Source organism: Oryctolagus cuniculus, chromosome X (assembly GCF_964237555.1).
Source record: "Oryctolagus cuniculus chromosome X, mOryCun1.1, whole genome shotgun sequence".
Classification (NCBI taxonomy): domain Eukaryota; kingdom Metazoa; phylum Chordata; class Mammalia; order Lagomorpha; family Leporidae; genus Oryctolagus; species Oryctolagus cuniculus.
Window position 1 is genome coordinate 89,296,218 of NC_091453.1, and position 20,436 is coordinate 89,316,653.

Consider the following 20,436-nt stretch of genomic DNA (forward strand, 5'->3'; position numbering starts at 1 on the left):
TACAGGGGGTTAAGCTGCAATACCAGCATTCCAAACGGGTGCCAGTTGGAGTTCAAGGTGCTCCACTTCTGATCCAGCTCCCTGCTAATGCACCTGGGAAAGCAGCAGGAGATGGCCCTTGCCACCCACGGCCACAGTGGAGACAACGTTGGAGTTCCTGGTTCCTGGTTTCAGCTTGGCACAGCCCCGCCCCGGCCGTTGGGGCCATTTGCGAGTGAACCAGCCCATGAAAGATGGCTCTCTGCCTCTTCAGTAACTCTGCCTTTCAAATAAATAAATATATCTTTTAAAAAAAGCAATAAAATATAGCGGAGGGTGGGGCAGGGAAGAGAGTCTGGGAGCCCTCGGCCAATCAGAGAAGGCTGGGGCGGGGCCTGCCGCGGGCTTTATAAGCAAAGGGTTGCAGGCGGGAACCCAGCCTGGTCCTGAGTGAGCCGCGGTGCACGCCCAGAAGGCCGCTTTTGTCCCTTCTTGCGTCCAGGTGAGGCCGGGCGGCCCCGCCGTAGCCAGATGGGAAGGGGCTCGGGAGGGCGCCGGCCCGGAGTTGGGAGCGCGGGAGGGGTCGCACCTTCCGGGGCCGGCGGGGCCGAGGTTGGGGGTGGCGTGTCGCGGGCGGCGCCTCCGGGCGGCTGGCGCCTTTGTCTTCCCGTGGCGCCGCCTTGGGCGATGCCGCGCCCTCGCGGGGTCGGGCCCTCGGCGGGGGAGCCCCGAAGCGGGCGGCGGGGCCCTGAGGACGGGGAGGCGCGTGGGGCCTCCCGGCAGCGCTGGGGCCGGGGCCGGGCCCTGGCTTCCGCGCGCGGCGGGCGGGCTGGGGGGCGCGCATCGGCGGTCGCGGTTGCAGGAAGCCGGAGCCCAGCCGCTCCCCACAGACCGGCCTATTGTTCAGCTGGTTCCGGCCTCCTCTGCTGGAGACTGGGTTCCGGCTCGCGGCCGCCCAGGGTCGTGGGGGAACCTCGAGCGCAGGGAAGCGCTTGGGGCTCTCCGGCTGCCTGGGGGCGTCCGCCTTCGGTTCTGGGCCCGCGACGGGACGGCTGCGCCCTGGCCAGGGTGGGGCCGGGCACGCGCGCGCGAGCGCTGCCTGCCGGCGCCTGCCGCCTCCCATTGTCTGTTCCCTCCGGGCCCTGCGCTTCCTGGTCCCCGGCCGCGCTTCTCCGAGCCTCCTCATCGCCCTGCTCGCCCGTTCCAGAGAAAACCTGCCGAGCTAGGACTCGGCTCTGCTCGGTTGACTGCATTCTTTGGGGTCCTGGGGCTGAGCCTAACAGCTGGCCCTTCCTGCAGCGTTTGCAAACAAACGTGTGCCACAAGCAGCTAGTAGGAGACGTGCCATCACTTAGGATCAGGGTAAATACTCTCCCTCTCTCACTGCAGCCCCTTAGGCTACTGCCTTTGGGCATTTAGCGTGGCAAGAAATGAGTCCAACTATGCCACGCTTCTTTGTGTGCTGCCCCCATGCCAGCCCCACCTCCACCCAAAACCCCAAGCAGAGTAATTGAATGGAAAGTGAAGATGCTCAAATAGCGTGTCTCCTGCTAGCAAACTCACTCCCCGGTTAACCCACTCTTCCTTTTTCCGTCTATGGCTGTCTGCCCCTGGGCTCCTATCACCACCATTTTACCTTTGCAGACTCTGATTTTAAGAGTCAGACATATTGGCTCTGGGTTTCTGGTGTCTTGGTAGGAACCTCATGCAGTAGCATTGGCTGCCTTTGAGAAATGGCCTACTGATGTACAATTGAAACTGTTCTCATAAAAATATGACTTTTTAAACATATCTTGCTGTTTTCCTATAGAGACCAGAAGGTAAAATATACATTAATTATGAGAATTATTGGGTTAACTTTTTAATCTGATAATATTTCTACCAACTAAGGTTTAAATTTTTTTCAGTCTTTTAGCCAAGATGAGTGACAAGCCAGACTTATCAGAAGTGGAGAAGTTTGACAAGTCAAAACTGAAGAAAACGAATACTGAAGAAAAAAATACTCTTCCCTCGAAGGAAAGTAAGTCATGGGGTTTTCTAGTGGAGACAAACAATAGTGCGAGTTAATAGGTTCAGTAAATAAAACTGTCTTCTAGTAAATGTTCCCACAAAATCAGCAATAGTTAGAGAATTATTATCTTTAATGGAACAGTTAAGACTATCAAATCATTGTCTTATTTGGGTTAAATAAAAGGCTCTCACATGGCAGGCACTAGTAGTAATGGGGGGATAAAAAACTAGCTTCTTGTAAAAAAAACATTAAAACCAATCTTGAAATATTAGTACTAGAAAAACCATAGCTTTGTCTGCTTTTGGTTATTTGGAATTTTTCTCCTTCTAAATATTGGAGTCCATGATCTCATCCCTGAAGAGCCTTCTCTACCTGATAAGGCTGGAAAATTAGTTAAGATCATGAGTGTATTCGAGGCTCCCAGATTCAAGGGGTCAATTTTGCCCTTCAGAGCTGAAAGTCTGCTAGAGAAACTGCAAACATATTCAGAAGAGGTGAGGGACACTTTTTGTCACATCAGCTTTATTTGGTAGTTTCATCTGTAGAAAAAAAGGCAACAGCATAGATCTACCTCTCAAATGGAAAAGTAATACAAAGTGGACGTAAATTCTCATGATTGTTCAGGTAATCAGCATATATATACATGTACACACACACTGACTATGAGGATTTGTGGTTAATGCCTTGGCACATTATAAAGCATATATGCCGAGCAATTTTAGAAGAAAGTGATTGAATCTTAAGAAAATACTCTAAATAATTTTTGGTTTGTTTTTCCTCTTCAGCTATCCAGCAGGAGAAAGAAAGTGTTCAAACATCGTAAAATGGAAATCTCCTTTCAAGAGCAAATTTCGACATTGCTGAAGAGTCTTGGTTTTAGGCCTGTTTTTGGTTAACCTATGTGTTTGTAGAGATTTTAGGCACCTGATGATGATTTCTCACATACACTCCTTGCCTAAGAAGTCAGAGGTGGTCTTTGTCCTCTGAAGTTTGTTTTTACACTTCCTGTTGATACTTAAATTCCAGATGGCACATGCTGTTAAAAATATCACCACTGATTACCTCTGTGTGTGTAGTCCTTGTACTCTTTGCAAGATAAGCCAGTTTAACCTTCCACAATGTATGCCTCCATTGGTTCTTAATCTTCAGGAAGTTGCATGCTTTTGCAGCTTCTCATAGCTTATTTTCATTTCTAATGTAGCAATAAAATAGTAAATAGCATCATTATCTTGAGACTCCTGTGGTTTGTTCTTGGTGGTCCTATTTTCATTTACCGTTTCAGCTAAACAAATTAGTTGAAGGGAAACCTCTAGTATATTATTTGCATGGGGAATGCTCTTCTCTGTCTAAGCCCAGTGGGTCCTAACTTGGGGATGCTAGGTGCTTTTCTCCTGGAGAGTAGGAGTCATAATTAGAAAACCTTGGGAAAAGAAGTCATGTGGACTTACACCTTTATCTCAGAATGAAGTAGAAACACAAGATTGAAAGTGATTTGCTCAAGGTGAATAAGGGTTGGAATTCAAGCTGGGTTATTTTGCCTTCTGGAAAATGTTTTTCACTGTAATGAGATGTAACATTTCAGGCTGGGGTTAGATGGGGAAGGGAGTGGGAAGTACTAACATGCACCTTGCTAAGCACATCAGGATCTCAGTCTATTGAGTGTAAACTCAGATACCTGATACCTGCTAAAGACCTATAGCATTGAACCCGTGTTCTGGTTCTTGCACTAAATAGAATTTACTGTTTTATGAACCAAGAATTTTTTGTTTTCATGTTGAGTATATGTGCTATGAATTGAATTGTGGCCCCCTGCTCCCAATTCATATGCTGAAACACATATTAGTCTGTTTTCTCTTGCTGTAACAAAAAACTTGAGACTGGGTAATTTTTAAATAAAAGAGGGTTATTTAGCTCACAGTTATGGAGGTCCCAAGAGAATGGTGCTAGCATCTGCTGTGCTTTGAAGAGGTCCCCATTGGCTGTGTGATAACCTGGCAGATGGCATCTTAGAGCATGTGTAAGAGGGAGAGATCAGGAGCCAGCATCCCCTATTAGAGATTCTCTGCTTCTGATCCATTTCCCTGCTAATATACATGGGAAGGCAACAGAGGATGGCCCAAGCACTTGAGTACCTGTCATCCATGTGGGAGACCTGGGTGGAGTTCCAGGCTCCTGGCTTTGGCCTGTACCAGCCCTGTCTCTTGTGGCCATTTGGGGAGTGAACCATCAGATAGAAGAGTTCTCTGTCTCTACCTCCCTCTGTCAATCTGCCTTTGAAGGACCAAGGAACTAGGCTTGTTCTTATAACAATTCACTCATGAGAACTAATTCAATCCAAGCATTAATCCTTTCTGAGAGCCAATGCCCACCTTTAACTAGGCTCCACATCTTAACGGTTCTCTCACCTGCTAATATTAGCACATTGGGGACCACGCCTCTTAGATGAACCCTTTGGGAACAAACTATATCCAAACTACAACGAAACCCTAACCCCTAATGTGAGTATACCTGGACATAGGGTCTTTAAGAAGTAATTAAAATTAAATGAGAAAAAAAAAAAAATTAAATGAGAGGCAGGCACCGTGGCTCAATAGGCTAATTCTCCGCCTGTGGCGCCAGCACACCAGGTTCTAGTCCCAGTCGGGGCACCAGATTCTGTCCCGGTTGCTCCTCTTCCAGGCCAGCTCTCTGCTGTGGCCCAGGAGGGCAGTGGAGGATGGCCCAAGTACTTGGGCCCTGCACCCGCATGGGAGACCAGGAGAAGCACCTGGCTCCTGGCTTCAGATCAGTGCAGCGCGCCGGCCTTGGCGGCCATTTGGGGAGTGAACCAACGGAAAAAGGAAGACCTTTCTCTCTCTCTCTCTCTCTCACTGTCCACTCTGCCTGTCAAAAAAAAAAAAAAAAAAAAAGGTTAAATGAGAGCTTGGGGCTAGCACTGTGATGCAGTGGGTTAAAGCCCCAGCCTGCAGTGCCAGCATCCCATATGGGCTCTGGTTTGTGTCCTGGCTGCTCCACTTCCGATCCAGCTTTCTGCTATGCCCTGGGAAAGCAGTAGAAGGTGGCCCAAGCTCTTGGGCCCCTGCACCCATGTGAGAGACCTGGAAGAAGTTCCTAGCTCCTGGCTTTGGATCAGCCCAGCTCTGGCCATTGCAGTCATCTGAGGAGTGAACCAGAGGATGGAAGACCTTTCTCTCTCTCTGGCTCTACCTCTCTCTATAACTCTTTCAAATAAATAAAATAAAATAAAAAGTTTTAAGGTTAAATGAGGCCATAAAGGTTGGACCTTAACCTGATAGGACTGTGACCTTATAAGATGAGGGAGCAGACCTTGACCTAGAACTTCTAGCATCCAGAACTATGAGAAAATAATTTATTTTTAATTAATTTATTTGAAAGGCAGAGTTACAGAGAGGAGAGACACAGAAATCTTCCATTTTCTGATTCACTCCCCAGGTAGCTGCAATGACCAGGTCTAGGCCAGGCTGAAGCCAGTAGCTAGGATCTTCCTCTGGGTCTCCCATGTGGGTGCAGGGGTCGAGGGATTTGGGTCATCTCCCACTGCTTTTCCAGGTGCATTATCAGGGAGCAGAATTGGAAATGGAGCAGCTGGGACTCAAATCAGTGCTTATATGGGATGCTAGCACTGCAGGCTTTACCCGCTGTGCCACAGTGCTAATCCTGAGCAAATAATTTTCTACTGGTTAAGCCATTCGGTCTATGGTATTTTGCTATGGGAGCCTGAGCTGATTAATACAACTTTTAAAAGTCAATTACCTGGGGCCAGCGCAGTGGCGTAGTAGGTTAAGCCTCTGCTTGAAGTGCTGGCATCCCACATGGTCACCAGTTCGAGTCCCAGCTGTTCCACTTCTGATCCAGCTCTCTGCCAATAAGCCTGGGAAGGAGGCAGAGGATGGCCCAAGTGCTTGGACTCCTGCAACCTATGTGGGAGACCTGGAAGAAGCTCCTGACTCCTGGCTTCAGACTGGCCCAGCTCTGCCTGTTGCTGCCATTTGGGGAGTGAACCAGCAGATGGAGGATCCCTCTCTCTGCCTTTCCCTCTATCTCCAACTCTGCCTTTCAAATAAATAAATAAATCCAGCAATTAGAAGTATGAGTCATCTAGTATAACCACCCAGAATATGATCTATTAATATGCTCATCTTTCTCCAAAAAGGAATTATACTATCCATCCCTATTTGCAACCTCATGAATTATCCTACCTTTTGCTTTCTTAGGGCTCACATCCTTAAATCATCACTGGGGTTGCAGGAAGTGCAAGCTGTAATGTAGATTTCCAAAAGCAAAACTGTAGGTGAGTCAACTCAGATAAAGTTTGAATGAGGATATCACAGAATCACAGGGCTTGTTGTAACCAGAATATTTGAGCCTTACAAGTAACTACATTGGTTACCAATATCTTTCCTATTGCCTGCAGCCATTGTCCAACACAGTCCCTCTGCCCTTTGCAGTGATAGGCTGCTTTCATTGTGCCCAAACCTGCTTCCCTGTCGCTTCTATTTTTGTTAATTGATCTTTCAGTATTTGAAGTCAGCTGTCGTGTGCCTGCCTCCATACCTTCAAGTCTTTTCCATCTGATACTTCTCAGATTGTTTAGACTCAAGTTACATGGATGGGGAACCATCCTGGTTGCACTTTACATCTACTCTTGTTTGTTCATTATCAGATCTCTTTGGATCCTGATTTTGTCATCCAACAATTTCCTTCCACTTCAGTGTCACCATTAGGAAATCTGGTAAGAATGCTGCATATGGAAGGCAGATTCAGCAACATCCACGTTTGCACATAATACAATTTAAAGGAGAGCACGAACATACTAGGTAAGCTGGGTTTGAACAGTGACTCCTTTTGTTCAGTTGCATCTAGTAGCCATCCTTGTCAGTGGAGTATTGATTCCACCCTGTGAAATATAAGTGCTGAACTGAATGAGAGCAGCTGAGTGGTTTATGTCAGGAGGTGAAAGAGTTACTAATGAGTACTCATGGAGATATGAGATGGGAAAGATAATTGGTCACTTAGGATAGTTTTTTCCTGCATTTCTTAAATAAATAATGTGAGCCTACTCTTTAAGTCACAAATTTCACTTGCCTTTCCAATGAGAGGGAGATTTTTCCCCAAATAAGCAGAGGTTGAAATGTAGGGCCCCAAATCCATTTCCAGTTAGCAAAACTGCCAGAACTGAGGTTTTATAGCAGTTACATTTATAGGTAAAGGAAAAAAGCTGGAGTTAAACAGTTGTCTTCTCATATGCATCTACAGCCTTTTAAAGATCACTGGTCTCTGGTTTTATACCTTTTTCTGTCAGTGTACCTATGCAGATATGACCTTAATTATTAAGAACATAAAAAGGCAAAATGTCAGAAAGAAATGTACTGTATGTTAATCAAAGGAGAAAAAATCAGCCAAATACAATTTCATGCTCACTTCATCCTTACAAAAGGTAAAAAAATCTCATTTAGTATCATGACCAAATTCTAATCCTAGAATTTAACCAATGTATATTCACAACCAATAAGAATATCTTGCCCTTGTTCTCTTAAATGCATGTAGATATATTTAAGTCTTGCTTTCAAAACCTTCTACCTATATGATCTTGGGCAAGTGACAATCATTGGTCGGTCAGTTTCTTCATCCATAAAATGGAGATAACACTGTTCATAGGAATGTTGTGAGAAGTAATTGAGATATTCCCCATAAAGTGCTTACCATGATGCCTGGTGCAGTTACTGTTCAGTAATGATGATTTTTCTTAGTGTTGTAGCAATGTCTGGTTTAAATGGTGCCAATATAAAAATGTCAGCTACAAGGGTGGTAAGGAAAGAGAGTTCAATAAACTGGTAAGGTCAGAGGTAGGGTAAGTTGATTCATTCTTCTGGTTAATGCATGCCATATGGACTACCAATGTCCAAGGAAATTTATTTTCAATAATAATTTTAATGAAATCCTCAGCTTTTCTACTGCAATGAATATTTTATTCTCCTTAGTCACATAAAATGAGAAAACACCTTTTTTAGAAGAAAGGATACTGGCATAACTATGTGGTCACTGATTAAAGGCAAAGACATTGATGGACTCACCATTATTGTTAATATATAACTGTATATTCTAGATGTGGGAACATTCAGCTATCTTTAACAACATTTGGGTGTGCATTTCTTAAAGTATTTAGGAGTTTTAGAAAAATAAAATCATCTATAAATCTATATTAGAAATTGGCTCATGGGGCCGGCGCTGTGCTGCAGTGGGTTAAAGCCCTGGCCTGAAGCGCTGGCATCCCATATGGGCGCCGGTTCTAGTCCCAGCTGCTCCTCTTTTGATCCAGTTCTCTGCTATGGCCTGGGAAAGCAGTAGAAGATGGCCCAAGTCCTTGGGCCCCTGCAGGCACGTGGGAGACCCGGAAGAAGCTCCTGGCTCCTGGTTTTGGATCGGTGCAGCTCCAGCCATTGCGTCCATCTGGGGAGTGAGCCATCGGATGGAAGACCTCTCCTTCTCTCTCTCTCTCTCTCTCTCTCTCTGCCTCTCCTCTCTCTGTGTAACTCTGACTTTCAAATAAATAAATAAGTCTTAAAAAAAGAAATTGGCTCACATGATTATGGAGGCTGGAAAGTCCAAAATCTGCAAGGTAGACTGGCAAGCCACAGACCCAGGGGCAAGGTGACGTTACTGTTCAAATCCAAAGGTCATGAGGCTGGATACCAATGAGAGAGCTGATGCTGCAGTTCAAGTTAAGACACTTTTGCAAAATTCACTCTTTCTTTGAGTTCTGTTCAGACCTTCAGCTTATTAGATGAGGCTCACCCACAATGTGAAGGAAATCTACTTTACTGAAGTCCATTGATTTAAATATTAATCTTATTCAAAAATACCTACACAGAAACATCCAGAATAAGGTTTGACTATATATCTAGGCACCATAAGTTAGCCAAGTTGACACCTAAAATTAATCATCACAGAAATGAGTGTGAGTCATCAAATAATGGCTGTTAAATCCCTTCCTGAAAGGGGAGAGAGAGTGGGAAAGGGGAGGGTTGCGGGTGGGAGGGAAGTCATCGGGGGTGGGGGATGGGGGATGCCAATGTAGTCCATAAGCTGTACTTTGGAAATCTATATTCATTAAATAAAAGTTAAAAAAACAAACAAACAAAACAAAACAAAAATCCCTTCCTGAAATCTTTCCCTACATCCTGCTTCTAACACTTTCTCCCACCAATTTGTAATATAGTATGTTGGACATAACTGTGGAACACAGAATAACTTTGCATAGGTTAGAGACAGCCATTGAATATGAAATTGAACATAGGAATATCGAATTTGCTAATTGCTGCTTGAAAAATGCCTACCCTGGGGATAAGCATTTGGCCTAGAAGTTACAATGCCAGCATCCCATATTGGAATTTCTGGGTCTGAGTCCTGGTTTGGCTCTCAGTTACAGCTTTCTGCTCATGAGGAACTTGGAAGGCAGCAGATGAGGGCTCCTGTAGCTGGGCCCCTGACACCCACGAGGAAGATCTGGGTACATTCACAGCTCCTAGCTTGAGCCTGGCTCAGCCCCAGTCCAAGAGGGGAAAATATATGATTGAACTGGAGTGATTATTTTTTTCCTGTTTGGCTCTTTGGTTGTATACTTTTTATCATGTTGATTTAGGGATTTTATATTAATTTTCTAGGACTGAAGTAAGTAATTCCAGAAAATAGGCATTTCAAACTGTATTAGCTCCCAGTTCTGGATGCCAACTCTCATTTATAAGGGTATAAGTCCAATGGGGTTAGAGCCTACTCTCACGACTTTGCTTTAATATGATAACCTCTGTATAGAGTATGTGCAAAATAAGGTCACATTCTCAAGTACTGAGAGAACATCAACATAGGAAATTTAGAGGGACACAATTTAATGTATAATAGTCATCCTTCTTATCCACTCCAAAATACTTAATGGACTCACATGAAAAATGCATTAACTACAACCTTACATCACCCAAAGATTTAATTAATTGCAGTATCAACTGTAAATCTAACATGTAAACTGAAAACATTATAGTTGGGGGAAATGTTTGGTACAGCAGTTAAGACACTGCTGGGGGAAGGGAAGGTGGTATTGCGGCAAAGCCACTGCCTGAGGCACCAACATTCTTTATGGGTACTGATTTATGTCCTAGCTGCCCCACTTCCGATCCAGGTCCCTGCTTATGTGCCTGGGAAAGCAGCAGAGAATGGCCCAAGTCCATGGGCTCCTGCATCCACCTGGGAGACCCAGAAGACGCTCCGGGCTCCTTGGCTCTGGCCTAGCCAAGTGCTGGCTGTTGCAGCAATCTGGGGAGTGAACCAGTGGATGGAAGATCTCTGTCTCCCTCTCTCTCTGTAACTCTGACTTTATAAGTAAATAAATAAATCTTTTTTATAAAGACACTGCTTGGGATGTACACATCCCGCATCAGAGTGCCTGATTCGAGTATGGACTCCAAGTCCAAACCAGCTTCCTGATAATTTGCACCCTGGGAAGTCCACAGATTATGATACAAGTACTTGGTTTCCTGTCACAATTGTGGCATGCCTGGATGGAGTCCTGGCTATTGTGGACATTTGGAAAGTCAACCAGAAGATGGAAAATTTCCTTCTGTCTCTTTGTCTGTTTTTCAAATAAAATGAAAATAATTTTAAAAATTTAAAATTAGGCTGGCGCTGTGGCTCAATAGGCTAATCCTCCACCTAGCGGCACCGGCACACCGGGTTCTAGTCCCGGTCGGGGCACCGGATTCTGTCCCGGTTGCCCCTCTTCCAGGCCAGCTCTCTGCTGTGGCCAGGGAGTACAGTGGAGGATGGTCCAAGTGCTTGGGTCCTGCACCCCATGGGAGACCAGAAGCACCTGGCTCCTGCCTTCGGATCAGCGCGGTGCGCTGGCCGCAGCGCGCCAGCCGTGGCGGCCATTGGAAGGTGAACCAACGGCAAAAGGAAGACCTTTCTCTTCGTCTCTCTCTCTCACTATCCACTCTGCCTGTCAAAAAAAAATTTTAAATTAATAGGGGTGATATTGCACCTATGAATACACTGTTGAGACAAAATTCCTCTATATTAGTGAATATGTGAAACAAGACACCAAGTTTATAAAATACAGCAGAGAGACATGCATAGAACAGACTTTAACATTCCAAAAGAAGGAATTCGGGAGGAAAATACAGTTCATGAGCTATAAGCAGGTTTGAAACTTAATGTAGCAAATTCCACTTTTTTGAGATTTACTATTTATTTTTTTAAAATTTTTTTACAGGTAGAGTTAGACAGTGAGAGAGAGAGACAGAGAGAAAGGTCTTCCTTCCGTTGGTTCACTCCCCAAATGGCCACTACGGCTGGCTCGCTGCACCGATCCGAAGCCAGGAGCCAGGTGCTTCCTCCTGGTCTCCCATGCGGGTGCAGGGCCCAAGCACTTGGGCCATCCTCCACTGCACTCCTGGGCCACAGCAGAGAGCTGGCCTGGAAGAGGAGCAACCGGGACAGAATCCGGCAACCCAACCAGGACTAGAACCCAGGGTGCCGGTGCCGCAGGCGGAGGATTAGCCTAGTGAGCCGTGGCGCCGGCCTATTTATTTATTTGAAAGGCAGAGTTGAGGGAGGGAGGGTGGGAGGGAGGCAGGGAGAGAGAGAGAGAGAGAGAGAGATCCTCTATCTACCGATTCACTCTCCAAATGACCTCAATGGTAGGGGCTGTGCCATGTTGAAGCCAGGATCCCAGATCTTCCTCTGGGTCTCCCACATGAATGCAGGGGCCCTAGCACTTGGGCCATCTGCTGCTGCTTTCCCAGGCACATTAGCACGGAGTTGGATTAGAAGTGGGGCAGCCAGGACTCGAACCAGCGCCATCATATGGGATGCCGGTGTCACAAGTGGCGACTTAGCCCACTACAACACAATGTCAGCCCCTCCATTCTTTTTGAAGATGGAGAATAATCTTCTTTGACTTGATGATATGAACACTGGAACCACTAGGGCAGCAGCTTCAAACCCTATAGCCTGGTCAGTGGGAGGCTCTGCCACTGGTCTGGGTTACTGCAGCCCATCCTTCAGAAACTGAGCAAGAAACACTAACTACTGCATCTCAGGGGGTGACTTCAGTCTCTGGTATTAAAAAGGAGATGGTTCCATCCCCTACCACTGTGTCCCTGTTCTATGTTAGCATCAAGAGCCTTGTTGACCTATAAACTACCGTCAGGATCCTTCTATCCATTTTGGAAGATTATGGAATATTCACAGAAGTCTACTCCTCTCTTGCCTGCCGAATCCTACAACTGTGATAGTCTTATTTCATTTTGTCCCATCTTGGTCCATTTCAATTGACACTTGCAACAGTTCTTTTGATATACATTTTTCAAAAACTTGTCCTCCCATGGATTCCATATGGATCTAGTTCGAAAGCCAAGAAGTTCCTCCTGCTAGGACCTATGAGCCACATCACCTCTGTAGTTAGTGGTTTTCTAGCCTCACCTTTGGACCTGTTTCTCAGTCTATGTGCATAGGCTATCTTCCAAACCACCGAGTGCTGGCTTCCCTTCCCTCAGTGGTATCTTCCCTTTTTTTATTTGAAGGGCAGAGTTATAGAGAGGCTGAGGCTGAGGCTGAGGCTGAGGCAGAGAGAGAGTGGTCTTCCATCCACTGGTTCACTCCCTAAGTGGCCACAACGGCCAGAGCTGCGCTGATCCAAAGCCAGGAGCCAAGAGCTTCTTCCGGGTCTCCCACATGGGTGCAGGGGCCCAAGGACTTGTGCCATCCTCCACATCTTTCCCAGCCCATAGCAGAGAGCTGGATTGGAAGTGGAGCAGCTGGAGAGCCCATATGGGATGCTGGCATTGCAGGTGGCATCTTTACCCACTACGCCACAGTGTCGGCCCCAGTGGTATCTTTAATTTCTCTCTGCCTTCTCACACTTATTATAAACAGCAAAGGGGGTGGGGGCCGGCACTATGGCTCATTTGGTTAATCCTCTGCCTGTGGCATCAGCATCCCATATGGGCGCCAGGTTCTAGTCCCGGTTGCTCCTCTTCTAGTCCAGCTCTCTGCTATGGCCCGGGAAGGCAGTGGAGGATGGCCCAAGTGCTTGGGCCGGTGTGCCCACATGGGAGACCAGGAGGAAGCACCTGGATCCTGGCTTTGGATCGGCATAGCTCCGGCCGTAGCGGCCATTTGGGGAGTGAACCAACGGAAGGAAGACCTTTCTCTCTGTCTCTCTCTCTCTCACTGTCACTGTCTCTGTCAAAAAAAAAAAAAAAGCGCATTCCAAAAACATTCACATTTTTAAAAAAAGCAAAGAGAAATAAAGCTGATGCTTAAGTACTTTGCTAATTTTGCTAAAAATCCCAACTAAATGTCCATGTTCATCACTTACAGTTCCTACTTCCACAAAACACAGGCACACACAATTCAGGCCAATTCTTCGCCACTGTAAAAAATGGACAGCCTTTTTCTCAAGCTTCTAATAACATATTCAGAAGTGCTGTTTTCAATCTCACCACAAGAACCTTTAGCACTCATAGTTCAAAGCATCCTATTGTTCATTATGTGTGTGTTCTCTAAGTGAAAGATTCCATCTTTACTGCAATCCTTCTGTCTCCTCACTTGAAGCACATTTATTGTCCACGTTTCCCCTAGAAATTTAACTTCTTGAAGGCACTCTAGATTTTCTCTAATATGTGCCTCCCAACCCTTCCAGTCTCCACTCATTACCAGCATACAGTGTCTCTTCTACTTTTCTCATCTGTTAGAGCATCACCCACTTACTGGAATCAAAATCTATATTACTTTGTAAGGGCAATCTTAGCAAAGTAGAGCAGAAAGAGTGGCTGAAATATTACCAAAACATATTTCACAGCCTGGAGGCTGGAAAACCAATCAAAATGTGAACTGGGTTGGCTCCTTCTGAGTGGTATGAGGGAAGATTCTCTTCTTCCCTTGCCTGATAGATGATGGCTTTTCTTCATGACTCTTCAAATTTCCTTCCTTGTATGCATATTTATCTATGTGTCCAAATTTCTCCTTTATATACAGAACTCGTCATTTTTTAGGGCCTTATGTAATGAATACTTTATTTTTATTATTAAGATTTATTTATTTGTTTGAAAGGCAGAGATACAGGGAGAGATGAAGAGAGAGAGAGAGAGAGAGAGAGAGAGAGAATGTTTCACCTACTGGTTCACTTTCCAAATGGCCCCAATGGCTTGGTTTGGGCCAGGCCAAAGCCAGGAGCCAGGAGCTTCTTCCAGGTCTCCCATGTGGGTGCAGGGGCCCAAGGACTTAGACCATTCTTCTATGCTTTCCCAGGTGCGTTAGCAGGGAGCTGGATCAGAAGTGGAGCAGCCAGGGTTCAAACCAATGAACATATGGGATGCTGGTACCACACACAGGCAGAGTTTTAACCTTCTACTCCACAGCGCCGGCACCTGTAATGATACTTTAACTCAACTACATCATTAAAGACCCTAAATAGATCACATTTGAGGAATTAAGATTAGAGCTCTTATACATGATTTTTTGGGGGGGGAGGTGAAATTCAAATCCTATGAACTATGAAACTTACGATATAGGTGAACATACATCCTGTCTCTCCCATTATGTTAAGAGAATTTGGTGACCAATTAAAGGAAATGAGATTACTGGCATCCACAATTTTTTGAGATTATTTCAATGTTGAGTAATCGTGTTTTTTTTTTTTAAGTTGTATTTTTCTCTCTTCGTGGTGAAAGAAATGCTTTGTGATTTCAGACCTTGGAAATTAATTGTGGCTTGCTGTACAGCCCCAAAATTAGCTTAGCTAAGTGTTTCATTTTCACTTTTTATAACAACTTGGAAATGGCCTTATTAATTAGGATGTAGCAATCTAAAAGGGACATCACTCTCAGCTAAACAAGACAAACACTGGATCATCTACAAAGATCAAAACTGTTTTTGAGCTCATCAGAAAAGACATAGGATATATCAGGAGAGACAAACACAAAGGCTACTAAACTTTGACCAAGCTCCACAATCTCAAAAGAAAGAACAGATTGGGAATGATACAGTAGAGAGCATCCCTGAGTAGCATAGGCATGGATGGACACATGGACAGCACATGATCAAGGAGTCAGTACAGAAGTTTCCTTTTTAAGTAATTTATTTTTCAAAAATACACAGAGACACAAAGGGAGACAGAGACAAGAGAGATCTTCAATATGTTGGTTCTCTCCCCAGATGACTGCAACATCTGAGGCTGAGCAAGGTCAAAGTCAGGGGCCTGGAAACCAAGCCAAATTTCCCACATTGGTGGCAGGGACCCAAACACTTGTGCTATCACCTGTTTCTACCCATGGTATGCCTTAGCAGAATACTGGAATGAGAAGTGTAGCTTGGACTCAAACCTAGGGGTTTGAATATCTTAAATGCTGTGTGAAATGCCCACCTCTAATTGCTTGCTTGATCTTGTTCAGAAGAATCATGATGGAACATGATACCTCAAGGGCTCTCTTATGGATCATGACTTAGGATAAATGACCCATTTATAGAATTCATTCTTGTTATTACCCTGGGATATTACAAGATTTGGGAAAAATATAATATATGTCCTAACAAGACAAGGGGGAACCACTATAGTTCAATGCAAGTATATTCAATTGGGTGGTGCCTTGTGATTTTCTTCCACATCCATCAGCATATTTTTGAAACAAAAGGATCAATGCAGAGCTATCCACACTTTCAAAGACACTTCTTTGTGCCAGTTGAGAAACTCCATTTCACCAAAACTCATTCAATTTCATCCATGCTCATTGTTACCACTTCAAAATGCCAATATTTGCAAATGACATCCAAATATTTTTCCCAAGTCATTCTTGCATACTGTTCTCATAAATGCCATATTATGTGATAAGTCATTTTAAGAAGTGAAAATCATTGACATATTTTGGGGATTTTGTATTTGTCAACTGAAAAATCAAACTGCAGCATGAAAAAAGCATTAAGATGCAACATACTAAGATTGTTGAATCAAGACTGGAGGTGCAAGGTGGGCTCACTGAAATGAAATATGGAAGGAGAGAGGAAAACTGGGGCTCGACATTGCCAACCCAAAGGGGAAGTGGCTACATCTGATCATTTATTTCCATAAGATTGAGGAAAATGGGCAACTAGTGAGTTTTTGTGATCTAATGGTGTGATTTACTGAAAAGAAACATCAAGGGAAAGAGATTTCCTACTTAAATAATAAATGGTCCACATCAACCTGGAGAAAATGGTATGTGTAAGAGAAATGTAACATACTATGTTTTTTTCAACAAGACCTATATTTCGGAATCAATTTAAATGTATCACAAACCACTCACAAAGCAGAAATAAATATGTCAAATTTTCCAGAAACAATAGTTATCCAAGCTCCCTTGAAACTGAAACTTGCATTCCAATGTGTTTGGATCTATCAGATGGCATTTGGCAGGCTGCATGGTTTTGGTTTTGAAAACGCGAACCTTCCTGACTGGCACCTGTGCATCACTGGGAGGGTAGCAGCATCCAATCAGAGATGCTCCAGTCCTACCTCCACTGTCTCAGCTAATGATGCACCTGCGGCCACTGACTCACAGCCATGAGCACAACGTCTTTTTCAAAGAGCCTGGGGTGGACACAAAGAGAGAGATGCCTCACACGGAACTGTCAGGATTTACAAGACCCTGAAGGAAGAGGATGATGAAGAATACAGGAGAATGTAGGGCAGACACTTGGGGCAATCACAGATTGGCAGCAGATTCCAGTCCAGCTCCAACCACAAAGTCCTCACACTGCAGTCTCTTTCTCTGGTTGTCAGGACCCCACAAGTGGGAAAGCATGTCTGTAACGGTTACAAACTTGATGTCATTTCAGGGCAATGACTCTGACACAGAAAACAGAGATTCCCCTAATAGGACAAGCCATCCTGCTGGAAAGCTCAAGGATAAAACCTGTCAGAGTCCACTAATGAGGCCTAGCAAACTGAGCACTTGCTCACATGAGCATGCAGTGTGTGGCTCCAGTACCAGGTCAAGAACTGCGTATCTGTACTGTGGCCAGGCTCAGGAAGGCTGCTCATTCCTGGACACTCCTTCCACTGAGAGGTAAGGTCCCTTAGCCTCTGCTCTTCACTCCAGGCAAGCGTGTGATGGCTCTGATTCTTGGAGAATGGTGGACTCTATATGAGGCCTGTACCCCCACTGCTTTCTGGGTGCGGTGCAAGGTAGAGGCTTCCTCCTTGCTTTGAGATTCCTGAACTGCCCCATAGGAAGTCAGGACAGGGTGGAGGGCTCGTGAGAGAGAAGGATGTAGTACAGTTGGATGCTACTGTGGCAGGCCTCTTGAGACAAGAAAGATATTGTAAGTTCTGTTCTCTCCCACTCTGTCTCTGAGACGACCCAAATCCCAATGCCTGGATGGCTGGGTTTGGCAGTGTTGTAAACTCTGGAGCCCATTCAGAGAAGCAATCCCCTTTGGTCTAGGTAGAGCCTCTGGGAGATCTGTGGGAACCAAAGTACCCACTTAGGGAACCCTGATCCCAGGCTGTCAGGACACTGAACTCTTTTGTGCTCCTGCAGCATGGTCCCATGACCCTGAAGTGCTGAGCCCCTGCCAATGAAGGTGGTGTACGGTGTTTTGTCCCAGGTTAACCAGCCCTCCAGCCTGCTCAGCAAGGTCACAACCATGGGTTCACAAGCCACAAGGCTCTGCTCAACTAAATGGCAACCTGCCCCCACCCTGGTCTCCCCATCATTGCCCCAGTGCAAGAGTGCAGTGAGGCTTTTCTCTCCATCTAGTTGTAATGGCCGTGCTTGATACTGTGTCCTAGTTCCTTCCCAAAGTGCAATTGGAGTGAGATGCCTGCCTTGGCTGTGAGGGGACTCAAATCTTACAGGTGGATCCCACTCTTCAAAGGAGGCTCACTTGATCCATGCTTATTCTACAATGCACGTTGAGAACGGCCAATCAGTTGGTCCTCCACTGCTAATTTTCGAGATCCTGGAGCTACTGTGGAATTCCCTGGCATGATTTCTCTCAAGTTTATCTTGACCCATCACCTATATCTATCACCTAACAACTTCCCACGTCTTGGAGACAACACTATTCTGTATCTAGGCTCAGGAACTGATTCAGTCCAATAGCTGCATTACCTATAGCTTGTACTCTGTTTTTGAAACAGAGATTTTATTTGTTTATTTAAAAGCAGAGAGAGAGAGAGAGAGAGAGAGAGAGAGAGATCCATCTTCCATCCACAAATGGGCTGCAATGTCCGAGGCTAGTCCAGGCCAAAGAATCAGGTGCCTGGAACTCCATCTGGTTTCCCATGTGATTGTCAAAGACCCAAGTACTTGAGGAACATCCACTGCTTTCTCATGCACGTTAGTAGGAAGCCAGACCAGAAGCAGAGCAGACAGGGCTTGGACCAGCACTCGTATATGAGATGTTCATGTCCCAGGTGGTGGTAGCTTATCCTGCTGTGCCTCAACACTGGCTCCTGTAGCTGTCCCCTCTCTCTCTCCTAACTGCAAAGTGGTGCAGGCTCTCTTATTCTTTACAGATGTCTATCTACTCGCATATGTCCCAGCCATCTAGTCACAGACATTTGGAGCAATTGGGTGTGGGTGGAGAGCTTAATCTAGGACAAGAATTGGAGTAAAACCTAGATTTGATTCCTGGCAAGATCACTTACCAGTTATGGGACTTTGGGTAATTTAGTTGATCCAAACCAATCTTCACAATTCAGAGAATTATGCTTGCTGTTTTTTAAAATGAGGGTAATTTTTAAAAATATATTTATTTGAAAGTCAGAGTTACAGCAAGAGAAGGAGGGAAGAAAGGAGAGGGAGAGGGAGAGGGAGTGGGGGGGAAGAAAGAGAGAGAGAGAGAGATATTTTTCATCTGATGGTTTACTCCGTACCAAATGGCTGCAATGATCTGGGCTAGGCCAGGCCAAAGCCAGGAGCCAGGAGCTTCATCCAGGTCTCCCACGTGGGCATACAGAGGCCCAAGCTCTTGGGTCATCCTCCGCTGCTTTTCCAGATGCATTATCAGGGAGCTGGATTGGAAATGGAGCAGCTGAGACTTGAACCAGTGCCCATATGGGATGCTGGCACTGCAGACATTTGGTTTAACCTGCTACACCACAGTGCCAGCTCTTTATGCCTGCTTTTACATAATAGAAAATATAGGGTGGAAATGTGAAGACTAAATGTGTAACATATGCATCAGGGTATGTGACACCGAGTACAATATAAAACCCAATTAAAAATGGCTATTGTACTGTTGACTCTAGTGTTGGATTGGAGAAGGTCAGAAAGGATGAGATGTGGCCCCTGTCCTCTGTTGTCATTACAGTTGAGTGGAGAACTGGCCTGGTCATCAGTCCCAAAAACCATTGATAAAAGGCAGCATCCAATCAAGGCCATGATGCCTGTACCTGCTGTATCAGAGTAGGAAGTCAATAAGGCAGGGGATTCACACAGGTCTGTGCAGACACTACACCTGAAAGGCTACTTCTAACCTCCCATTCCACCCCAATCACAACCCTTCTGTGTGGGTTATAGTTGGTACTCCCATTTTACCTTTGGAGAACCTGAGACTCAGGGAGGTAGCAGGTACTGTAGGCTGGGGTGGTCAGGTCTTCTTACAGAAGATGTAGGATTTGAGCCAAGACTTGAAAGCAAGTAGGCTTTGGCTCGGTTTGGGAGGTGGTGGTGTTGGTGATGGTGGTGATCCAGGTGTCTTTGGAGTAAAGAGCAGTAACTTGCTACAAATCAATGAATCAGCAACCCCCAAGCCAGTGAGAGAACAGGCACTTTCCGATTGTTCCTTAGCAACTTCCCATCATGACTCAGAGCAGCCTTATCTCTGCCACTTCCCTTATATGGGACTCAGGAAGGAACCGTCTTCTTCCCTAGTTTCAAGGTCAGCCCTAAGCAAGCAGATGGACCTAGGCATCCTGGAGAGTTGGTCCATAGAGCTGTTTGGCTTAGATTCTCCACCCCCAACTGCCTGAGGCCACAACACTCAGAACAAAGGATAAGTACAGCCACCATCCAGTGATTGCTGAATGTGCACCCAGCTGACTATCTGCTTCATTCCACTGAACCCCCTCAACAATCTTCTGGACCCTTGTTCTATAGAGGAGAGAATGAGGCTCAGAGAGGTGAAGGCATGCCACAAAATCTCTGGGTTTTCATAATTAAATCACTATGGTCAAAAAGAAGAAAACAGCATAGGCATTTGGCTTAGTGGTTAAGATGCTTGTGTCTCACATTGGAATGCCTGGGTTCCATACCAGTTCTGGCTCCTGATTCTATCTTCCTGCTAATGTAGACCCTGCAAAGCAGCAGTAATAGCTCAAGTACTTGGCTCCCTGCCACTCACGTGGGAAACCTGGGTTGAGTTCTCAGTTCCCAGCTTTGGCCTTGCCC

At 45.4% G+C, this 20,436-nt stretch overlaps 1 protein-coding gene across 1 annotated transcript; it reads left to right on the plus strand.

The window, feature by feature from the left end:
* Positions 1–341: 341 nt before the first annotated feature.
* On the plus strand, positions 342–3,217 carry LOC100340954 (thymosin beta-15A). The gene is made up of 3 exons (XM_002720187.5): positions 342–481; positions 1,887–1,999; positions 2,776–3,217. Exons 2-3 carry the CDS (start codon positions 1,900–1,902, stop codon positions 2,811–2,813), a joined length of 138 nt encoding a protein of 45 aa, XP_002720233.1. The 5' UTR covers positions 342–481; positions 1,887–1,899; the 3' UTR covers positions 2,814–3,217.
* Positions 3,218–20,436: the final 17,219 nt, after the last annotated feature.